Source organism: Amphibalanus amphitrite, unplaced genomic scaffold (assembly GCF_019059575.1).
Source record: "Amphibalanus amphitrite isolate SeventyFive unplaced genomic scaffold, NRLGWU_Aamphi_draft 001173F_arrow, whole genome shotgun sequence".
In the NCBI taxonomy this organism is placed as follows: Eukaryota; Metazoa; Arthropoda; class Thecostraca; order Balanomorpha; family Balanidae; genus Amphibalanus; species Amphibalanus amphitrite.
Window position 1 is genome coordinate 8,369 of NW_024882667.1, and position 11,469 is coordinate 19,837.

At 49.2% G+C, this 11,469-nt stretch overlaps 1 protein-coding gene across 1 annotated transcript; it reads left to right on the forward strand.

The window, feature by feature from the left end:
• The first annotated feature begins 3,229 nt into the window (after nucleotides 1–3,229).
• On the forward strand, nucleotides 3,230–4,582 carry LOC122370841 (techylectin-5B-like). The gene has a single exon (XM_043346779.1). It carries the CDS (start codon nucleotides 3,230–3,232, stop codon nucleotides 4,580–4,582), a length of 1,353 nt encoding a protein of 450 aa, XP_043202714.1.
• The last annotated feature ends 6,887 nt before the right edge of the window (nucleotides 4,583–11,469 follow it).

The following is an 11,469-nucleotide window of genomic DNA, read 5'->3' on the forward strand; positions in this document are numbered from 1 at the left end:
TTCTATACCACCGCCGCTACCGAGTATCGTTTTTTTTTCATGCAACCGTAAGCAGAAGCGCTCGCCACTCGGTTTGCTCAGTCTCCAAAATATCCTGATGGCGTCGGATAGTGGCGTAGGTACTTACTACTTAGGTAACATGAAGCAGGTCTTTAGACATGCGGCACCAATGCCTGTCCGGCTGCACCCCGTTCGAGCAGCCAGTGAGAATCGCGGCGCATCAGTGGCATGCATGGCGAAGAGTCACGCAGCGTCAAAAACGGCGCGGCTGGAGCGACAAAAACGACGCGTGGTTTGGCCGCCGACGACTCACCGGGAGTTTTATACAATAGTGGCGCAGTTCTCACACCGTGCAGCGGGGGAAGCGGCGATTCTGCCGCACCGCAAGCCACAGGTAAATAAACACTGGCGACGTTCATATCAGGGTGCCCATAGGCCATAGGCCATAGCATAGGGTCGTGGGAATCTGGGTACCTGCGTGTATAGGTACACGCAGGTACCCAGTTTTTATAATCTATAGATTAGAGCGTAGCACACCGCCGTTTTCTATTACTTCGGTGAAACTGAGGCCTGTTTCACTAACAAATAAAACTTGTATTTACAAAGAAAAAGCTTGAGTTTACAAGAAATAATTACCAACATTTGATATTTGGATTTCACAAAACCTTTGAACATGAATTTTGAGTTTAAAATTTGCAAACTTTTTTACAAGAAAAAATTTGCTAGAAAACATGGGAATCGCAAACTTTCTGTTTCACGAAGACCAGAAACTTGAAAGAAAACATCGTAATTACAAACCTGAAATTCCAGTGGTCTTGACGTTCGGAATTTTGCTACTTTTTGTGCAATAATGCAAAACAGTCATATATTTAGAAAACCTATGCTTTGTTGAGTCGTTTCATGCTCAATTTTTACTTAGCACACACCCTAAGAAGCAAAATAATCGTATTAAAATATCGTCATGTTTTGTCATTCGCGCGCCATAATTGCATTCAACAGTCTTCTGCTGTCAAATGTTTTGCGTGTTATTTTCTTTCAATAATAGGACAATGTTAACTATCATTTATATTTTATTCCAAGAGCATCATTATTTATAATTTAATTAGACAGCTTTTGACATGAATACTAGACAATATTTGATACAAAGAAGCAATATCTTTAACATGCTATAGTTCTTGATTAAAAACATTTTTACTGTTTACAAGTTTATTTGCAAACATTTTTTTATCGGAGGTGCCACTGGCGATGAAGCTTAGTGAAATCGGTTTTTACGTAGTTGGTAAAAATACTTATGAATTGTAAACTACAAACACTTGTAAATACAAGTTTTTAGTGAAACAGGCCTCTGATCACACGCCTAGGTTTTTCGAGCTATTCTTGGTGATGTCTGAGTGCCCTGTTTGCTGATCGCTGTCCCGACTTTCCGAGCTGGCCTTCAGCAGTGGGCCTTCTGAGTTCTGCAGTCCCAGTGTCGCCACGAGCACGCTGAAAAACGTGTGCATCTGAGAAAAAAGGTGAAAAGCAGCCGTAGTTCCCGCCAATTATTGCACCTCACAGCAGGATAAACGCACCGTGCGCCATCCATGCGCACGACCTGACAGGGCAAACACTGGACTCGCTAATTAACGAGCAATTTGAGCAAACGAGCCTGTGAGGCATAGCATCGCCGGGTCCGAGGCAATGCTCTAAATTTTAGTTTGTAGTGTCGGTGTAGGCAGATTCTGTAGGTACCATGGCGGCACGCGCCACGCGAGCTGATTTTGATTTCCCATTTTTCTCCCAACTTCATCATGCTTGGGCAATATTTCAATTTTGTCATCAGTAGGCTGAAGCAGCAGGATGAACTAACCCATTCGTGGTGCATCGGTGCGCACTACTTGTGTGCCCTTCCTTCCCCACTCTTCGGATGCAAGATGTCATTGCTTATTGTATTGTCATCCATTGCTGGAAAGGCTCCCCTCTATGTATACTGGTTTATTTCTATGTAGTCATGTGTATGTTCGCCGGGTTTGGCGAGCCATTCCGGCTGCTTTTGCTGCTGTGTTGTGGCGCATCGGCTGCACGAAGAGGGGTTGACGTCGTCGCAGTGCGGTGTGGTCATCCACCAATGGCGACATAGGTCAAACCCCAGACATCCCGAGAGAGCAGCTTATTTACACTGGAAAGGTCAGGATCGGGCAGCACCCGCGATACACAGTTGGTGGCAGGCATATCTTTGACCCAGCCTCACACCCAGATAGCATTCTTCATCAATAGGTATGCGTCGGTAGTGTGGCTAGTAGCGTCGCAGAGCTCATAACTAAAAATAATCTATTCAGCGAAATAAAATGTATTCAACGAAACAAGTACATTGAGCACATTGCACAGGAGGTACACACATGAAAACAGTTGTCAATTGGCCGGCATTCCGTCGGTCGAAAGCGTTACAGAACACACAACGCTCGGGCGAACACGCAAGGAATATGTAGAACAGAATTGGAAACATGAACGCATGCGTACGCACTGACGAGGGCTGGAAGAAAACAAATGAGATAACATGGAAGAGACTGAAAAACCAGAAACGCCTCGTGACACAGAAGCTGGACGCACCAGAATCGCAAGACAATGGCTTTGATGTGGACAGTCGTCCGCTAATTACCACACAACTGTGAATACAAGGCTACAAGATTACATGATTATAATGACTATTAGCCTATAACTCTGGTCTGCAACTTTCTATAAACATAATCGCCAAACTCAGTTGAAAATGCAATCATAGTCTGGCAAACCTTAGGAAAAAGTGACCTAAAGCGCCTTGAAGCACTTCAAGATAGCCCGCCACAGGAGTGCTTGAAATTTTAGAGGAACTACAGAGACGTGCATCAATAGCTGTTGCACATTTAATCCATTCTGTCTTAGCTTTGCTAAGCATCAAGAACAAGCATCAGCTGTACATCTTCCGACGTATGAAATGCTCAGTTACCTAAATCCGCAACAACGGCATACCATTTCAGAAGTCCTTCTAGAATGTTATTGGACGGTCACTGCCTGCGGCGGCCGGGGAGCCGAGAGAGTCCAGCATCCGGGTATCCAGTCCCTGAGCCACTGTTTGTTGTCGGTCCCAGCTGTCCAGCCGCCGGATGTGGCCCCTGGGGCAGACGTCAGCCGAGCCCTGCTGCCGTCCCGCGCTGCCCGCGCCGGCAGTCCGGCCGCGGTCGGCAGCCAGTCGGCGTCGTCTCCTCCCTCCGCCATGGCCGCGCGCTGGAGCTGTGCCGGGGTGCTGCTGTCAGCCGCACTGGCGGCATCGTGTGGCTGCGGCGTACTGCTGGAGCCGGAGCCGGAGCCGCGACCGGAGCCGCCACCCAGCGTGCCCGGCGCCAGCATCAACGGCATGTTCAGAATCATATCGCTGGCCGTTCAGCGGGAGCTGCGGCCGGCCGTCAGCAAACTCGAGTCGCAGATGGAGTCGATGAACAGCCGCCAGAGTCTGCTCGAGTCCATGGTCTCCGTGCTGACCACCCAGACCCTGAAAAACGGACAGAGTCATCAGACCGAGCAACTGTCCAGCCAGCTGGCGAGTCAGCAGTCGCAGCTGAACGAGGTCAGGGCACAACTCAACGGGCTAGCCTCGGAGGAGCCCGCCACAGGCCCATCCAACGAGGACACCAACCCGCGTGTGCATTTTGGCGTCCGGCGTCCGGCAATCAGCCTAACACGGAGACTCAGAGGTTCACGGCTCGGCAGCCTGTGGCCAGAACTGGATGACTCCAACAGCGAGCCCGAACAGGAGTCCGCTGAAGACACCTCAGCAGCCGCAGCACATGACCACGCAGCGCTGTTCGGAAGCCTGGACTCCTTCTCCAACGTGCGAGGAGCCCGGTCGACGGACAGCCAGGGGACGACCCAAAGGAGGTGCAGCGCTGATCGCTCTCCTGCCGCGGCAGCTCAGACCGCTGCCCGCGATTGCAGTGACCTGCACGTCGGCTCCACATCTGGAACCTACCTCCTTCAGCCCAGCAATGACAGCAAACAGTCACCCGTCGAGGCGTACTGCGACATGGACACTACCGGAGGGAACTGGACGGTGATCCAGCGACGGGCGGACATCGAACCTCGGCAGGACTTCTACCTCGGATGGACCGACTACAAGGAGGGATTTGGTAATGTAGCCCAGGAATTCTGGTGGGGCCTAGAACACCTTTATCAGCTAACGTCATCAGGCCGACAGTACGAGCTCCGTATTGATCTGGAGGCTTTTGACGGTAATCGATCATACGCTATATACCAAGGGTTCCGCATCTCCTCTGAGGTGGACGGCTACAGACTGAGCGTCACCAACTACTCGGGAACTGCCGGGGACGGTCTGATGGAGAACGTCAACTACCAGTTCTCCACTGAGGACCGCGACAGCGACCATCTGTCCACGCTGAGCTGCGCCCGCGTGCACCGCGGCGCCTGGTGGTACGGCCAGTGGTGCGGGCTCAGCAACCTGAACGGACGGTACTCGGAGGCCAGCGGCGGCTCCCGCACCGGAATCTGGTGGTTCCCGTGGAGGGCCATGGAGTCGCTGAAGAAGACAGAGATGAAAATCAGGCCGACCTAAGGGATCTTCACTCAATGGAGTGAACACCACAGCGGTGAATGTCCGTGACACATGCACTGTGCGGCAGTCAAGCCCGAACACCGCAGTGTGTGTGTGTAGATGCTTAGTGTTTAGCTCTGTAGATTTGTGTCAGTGTCATGTTATAAAAACCTGTGTTTGGTGTAGGAATATGCTTGCAGTCTGCATTGTGCGGGAATGAAATTTGCTTTTGCTCAACATTCATCTGTCAGAAGCACATGACAGACCTTACGTTTTGCTATGCTATTACTGGTTGCTATGCTACTCAGTGTTGTAGTTATACTTCACAAAAACTTACTTGTTTATGCTAATTATCATTGATACTTGGCACTCACGGTGATATTGTCTTGCAGAAAACTCGTGTCTAAAAAGATCAACGAATTGTAATTAACGCACAGGCATGTATATTGCATATTGTAAAATACATTACGTCGAGGAGTTAACTAATCCCCCCCCCCACCAGAAGCGTTTGTGCGGGGGGGGGGGGGGTCGGGCAGTGAATGGGTTACTCCAGCGCCTGCGGGCTGCGACTATTGTGACCATTATTATGCCTTTCAATGCCGTGGAGGGCGATAGAACTCCCTGAAAAGGACCGAAATGAAAATCAGACCTATCTAAGTAATCTACACACGACCACGGTGATGTGGGTCGGAGACATGTGCACCGAGCCGCTGTCACGTCATTAACCCGAACACCGCATCTGTTCCGCCCCCCATTCAGTGCGAGTCTGTACCATGTCACACCACTAATAAGTATTACAGAAGCCTGCAAACTGCATTGTGCAGGCCTCAAATAATTGTTCAACATTTATTTTATTACCTTTTTCTACAGTAACAGCATAATAATAATAATAATAATAGTATACCATTATTATCATTGGTAGGTATTCGTCTTTTGAGTCCCCGTAGACCGAAATGAAGAGTCGTGAACCATCATTAAACATTGCTATAGCTATGCTATAGGAAGACCGGGGCAAAGTGAAGTGAACGAAGAACGCGCGCGCGCTTCGAGCGGATGAGGGCTACCACCGCACGGACGGTGTACCTACACCTGACGCGGAAGGGGTATGAGAGGATCGGAGCATCCAACTGGTTCCCCGGGTGGCTGCGCATCTGAGCGGTCGCGTGGTCGCCGTGTGACGCAGTGCAGCGTCTGTGATTAGGCCATTAAGCGGTGATTGTGTTATTGACTTTCACAACTGGCGTCAACTCAAGTTATTGTTTGCCAATTATAGTTCTCTTCGCGGTCGTTCAAAAGAGCCACAGCTAAGTTTCAGGCCCCTTGCCATTGTTCTGTGATAAATGGAAAAATATTTCTTCCCAGGTGTCGCACCATTTTTATCACTTTTAACTATTATTTTATTCCATAACCAACGCCATACTTGTTGTCTTTGTGTATATATCTCGGCCTCGTCGGATCACGGCCCAATAAATCGCTTTAGTTCTTATTATTCCTCTCTCACTCTGAACCGACGAACAGAAACATAACATGGCGCGGTCGGTGTTGTGATTAAGTGATTGAGTTTTATAATCTATAGACATGAGTGATTTCGATAAACTGTCGGCGCTGCTGCTCCAGCAGGCGGAGCTGTCCGCCCAGCGCGAGGAGCGTCTGGCGGCCATGATGGAGAGGCTGATGACCCGCCAGCTCTCCACGGCGGCTGTGACGGACAGAACAGGGGTGTGGACGGGTCTCAGCGTCAGAGTTCACTGACCGCGTGATGCGGCGTGACAGTGGGCCACACCTGGTATCCTCGACAGCAATAAGAACGTTTCAAGCCTCCGGTGACCCGACCTTTTTTACACGTTCGTGTACCGATTCAGAAGCTTGTACACGCGATCACGACGTCTATTAATTAGACTGAGCATGTGCAGTGCGAAACGTCTGTTGTCATGTGCCATTCCATGCCATATATGATATTCTATGAACTAATATCGTGTGAATAGTTGTTTTTATGTAATCTACATTACAGTGGTGGTGCGGACCAGGCTTTTCAGAGGACGTGCAGACCTGGTAGGACTTATTTTAGAAAACATCACGAGTGAAACCACGAAATGGAATGGTTTCGAAATGCAAATTCGTTGAAGAATCGTTTCGTAGTTGTCATCTTTAAAACACCTATTTCATCATTAAGCTGCAAATGTTCCGATGAACATATGAATCGTGCCAAAAATGATGTCTCTCCAATATGCCGAGGATGAAGTCACTGGTCACGCCAGTCAGTATTCACGCTCCACTGAAGGCTGTAATGACATTGGTACGAGTACCACCGTTCCATCACGTGTGAGACGGTAGTTAGCATCGGTAGCCACGACTGAGGTCTACAAGATGTCCCACAAAACGAAACCCCAGGACGGAAACTGCTGCCACGTGTCACAGACGAGCCGACCAGCTCCTCCAAAAGAACAGCAGCATCTATCAGAGAATATAAGCTGAAAAGCTAAATATTGCTGGGAAAACAAAAGCGGGTCATCATAAGAGAACTTCGGTAAAGGCATGTGCGCCACTCGGTCACAGCACTGCCATAGCACCGCTGGCGCCACCTATTAACATTAAACCAAGTTGTGATACGGTGCCGCGATGACGGCGCTGCAGTCTGGCGAACATAAGCAAGAGATAAAGCGAAAAACATTGGCCCATGCACCAGCATGAATAATTTCTGCATAGGTCTGAGAGCATTTCTCAATTTCCTGTTAGACTTTTAAGACGGGCAGACATTTCTGGTCTACGTGCACTGATTGAAACACGTACACGTGCGAATGGACTCAACCACATTGACACAGTTTCATTCTTACGTTTGCCAGACTGCGAGCATGACATCCTCCAACAGGTTAAATACACAGCCGTGAGGCAGCGTCTCAGCCTATGAGCTTCAAGCACGTGAAAATCGAACTGATTTAACACTTACACTCATTAGCAGCTTAGACTCATCAAGGATAAAAGAAATTTGAGATGTTCAGGTCTCATCAGAAGAAACAAAAACTAACAAAAAAGGCTTACGTAAATGGGTTAACACGCGCAGTGGAAGGGTTGCGAGTACTACGCCCAGTGGAAGGGGGGGGGGGCGGATGTCGCCCCCCCCCCCTAAGATATCAGCTCCCACTGGAGCTAGAAAGACGAAATTTGGAGGGTAGGTGGGGGCCATGGGGAACTCTGTTGTGTGTGAATTTCATGACCCTAGGTCAATATCTTCAAGGTCAAATAAGGTCAAAAGTGGTCAAATCTGCCATATTTATTAGCGACTTTTTTGCGTTTACACGCCGATAACTCAAAAAGTTACCGGCCGATTTTCTTTTTTCTTTCATTATACAAAAGACCGAACATTTGTGAGTATCTATGGTGAATTTCTAGTTAATCCAACTTTAAATATGGCAGTTGGAAGCCTGCTAAGGGTAAGATGTCGCCGGCTGAAGCGGGATCGGCCGACGCGGGAAACGCGGCAATCACAATTTTGTTACACACTCATAACTCAAGTATTTACCGGCCGATTTTCAAAATTATTTGACCATATGATTGCCTGTACATTTCTCAGTCTTTTCACCAAATTTGACGCAAATCTAATGTAATCAGCGGTAAGGAGCGCGATGTAAAGACGGAACCGTCCCGCCCCGGCACAGTCTACAATTCAGGCGGCGCGTAACGGCTAGCGCCGGCCGCCGCGCCGCCGCGGCGGCAGGATGTTTGACTTTACACCGCTATTACTAGAAAAGTTGTGAACCGATTTTCTTATTTCTTGCACGAGAAGATCCACAATTCAATTTTGGACAGGTAGCCAAAATTTCACATTAATATTAGGTTTACGGCGCGAGTTATTGGCGAAAAACCGGAGGGGAGGGCGAAATCCGCCCCCCCTTCCACTGCGCGTGTTAAATAATGCTACTGCTAGAACAACCCTTGCTTGCTAGGGCTAGGGTCGCACTGACGGCGAGGTCGTTATGCGCCCCTAACCACACGAATGGTAACAGCAGGAACCCCGTCGCTGAAGACCAGAGAAGATGGCCGACGCTGCCACAGCACCAGCGTCCTCCTCAGCCGTTCGTCATCCTCACGGGTGCCGCGACAGGCGACATGGGTGCAGCGGTAGCTTCCACCCAGTCCTTCAGTTTCTGAAAAGGAAAAACAAAAGGTCACCATTTCAAGACAATAGTTTCAAAGTTCGACGGCTCGAGCTCATGTCAATGAGGGTCTTTGACATCTGACATTCGAGGAATCGACAAAACTTACAAAGGCGACAAATGAAGTCTTTTGGTAGGCCCACTGAATAAATGATTGCAAGATGAGCATTTGAACATTTATTAAATGGATATCGAAATGAGCTTTGGAGGCGAATGTAAGAACTATTGAGCCACAAACCGCAAACCTCATTTACGATTCACAGTCTGTTGTTCCATGAGCCATGATCCGTTATCAATTCTAAACCATGGTGAAAGCTAGCCAGTGTGTCGCAATTAAGCGAAGCTCTTTTTTGTGCAAGAAAAGAACAAACCGTTCCGACTGGCGACAAGGGTGCAGCCAAAAGAACCGCACCCTTCACAGATCTCACCTCTTCAAGACACGTGTGGAGGAGCAGGCGCGCTGGTTGCCAAACTTGGTCCGCCCGTCCTCTGTAGGCGTGCTCTGAGTCATCGTCACCATCAGCATCACCCGGCGCCTCCGCCTCGGAGAGGCTCAGCGAGCTAGGACCAAGAAGGCCCCGCTTCCTCTGTTGATAAGACTCGGGCAAGGGTTCATCAGCGTTTAATGAACACAAATGTGAAATGCTCAGTGTGACCAAAAGATGCCGAGAAAAGCTGTTTCCGATCAACCAATCGTGTAGGGCCTGGATGGCTGTTTTCACGTATTAACTTTTCAACGTTTGCCTAGCAACGTAACTGTTGTGGATTGTGCACTTTTGGCTAGCGATGCTAGGTCTGGTGGGCGATCTTGGGCGAATGTATGATTGGCCGATCTTTTGGAATGCTGACCGATGGAGTTGACAGTGGTTGAGGTTAATATCTGCCATCAAGTATGCCAGGAATTCGGACCGGCTCCAGGCGAGGAGTACCGGCCGCCGACGGGAGCCGCTGCGAACAGCGACTTCAGCCGGTGGAGCCCCGCAGGGCAGGCTATCCTGCGCTGGCTCAACGCCAACCACCGCCGTCTGGTCAGCCGCACCACCGGGCTGCCGTTCCGCAGTGAGCGGGCCCTCGTTCTGGAGTTAAGACATTTCTTTCACTTCCGCCGGAGTTATACCGCAATCTAGAGACTGATATCTGGGCCAAACCGCCCCCGACTCCCAGCTTTCTCCTCTGTTTATCTGCCCCCTCGCGTCAGTGAATCGCAGAGCAATCTCAAAACGCAACACGGGACGACAAATTGGCAAAAGCATCTGTGACACCGCACGTAGAAAAAGAGAAATCGGAATCGAACATTGAACAGAATCCACAAAAAATAGTGAGCGGCAACGCCATACTAGGCAAAATATGACTACTTGACCAGCCCAATGGCCAGCGGTCGGGGTGTTGGCTGGTCTGATGACACGGCACGTCCGGGCGTTCAAAATGACGGATCCATAGTGGACAGAAAACCAGCAAGTGGACAGAAAACCAGCAAAACCACTGAACGAAAACGCACAACAAATGGTATACATTGAGTCTCCAGTAAATGAAGTTCCCATACGCCGAGATATCCCTTTAGCATTATCCTAGCCGTGCGGGAAACATTTGCACGTGATCTTTCCTGCACTGTTTTCCGGCACGGGTTGATGACCTACAGTTCTGGTGATTTTTTGATATAAATCTTAAAAAGGTGATTTCAATAATTAAATTGTGAGTTTCTGAATAGATATTAAACGACGTATGGGAAATATCTTACTGAACTTGCTCTGGAAAGAAAAATGGAAACCTCGGTCTTCAAAAAATCTCCGGCACTAGGCTACGCCTCGTGCCTACAATTTTTTAAAGACCTCGGTTTCCATTTTTCTTTCCCAGAGCCGTTCAGTAATATATAACCATGAACTAAGCGGAGGCATGGGTAAATTACGAGAAACGGCGGTCTGAAGAAAACAGCAACAAGAAGAAAACGAAAGAGCAACAGTCCAAAACCAAGAAGACAGTTTCAGAGTAGAAAATGCAACACAGTGTCATCAAAGTATCCGACTTTCGTTAGGTGGCTGGAGCAAGAGTCGCCACAAGGCATGAGTCCAAGGCGAGGCGAGGCAGCCCCAAAGGGGCTTTGATCACAATTTCATATACCTCATGCAAGAATGACTCAGTGGACGAAAACCAGAAAAAAACTTGCATGTTGAGGAGAGCAACCAGGTAGGCACAATGTCGGTGATACAGCGTTTCAAAGTCCCCTGGGAAACTTCTCAAGAGCAATCATCTCGGAAGATTTCCTCAGGGTGAGTCTACCCAGTAACGGCCTCTGGGGGATCCTCCCTTTGTGAAACCTCTGAGTCGAGCCCTGGGAGGACTCTCCCTAAACAGTACTTCAGAGTCCAGTGGTGTGCAGGGCTCACAGGGACTCGCACTAGAGCGGGCAGCACAGGGACTCAATTTTGCACGTGCATCACAGGGCTATCAAACGGTCGGGCATCAGAGGGATTACCATAAGCACGAGTATCACTCTCTCTTGAAGGCCTGTCAAGATGTCAGCGGTTCTGACAAAAACACGTCCAATAATGTTCTGGGTCAGAGCATGGATGATCTGCGCGCCGTCACTGATCTGCATCAGCTGGTCGGATCGACCTCGCCAGTGCCAGTGCCAGTGAGGCGTTCCGCCAGTGCAGTAGTTTAGTTGCAGTAACTTCTGCAACGAGAAAAGACTCGACAACCAAGAACTATATTACAAATTGTGGTGCCGTGTACCCGGATTACGTCGGGAAAGAC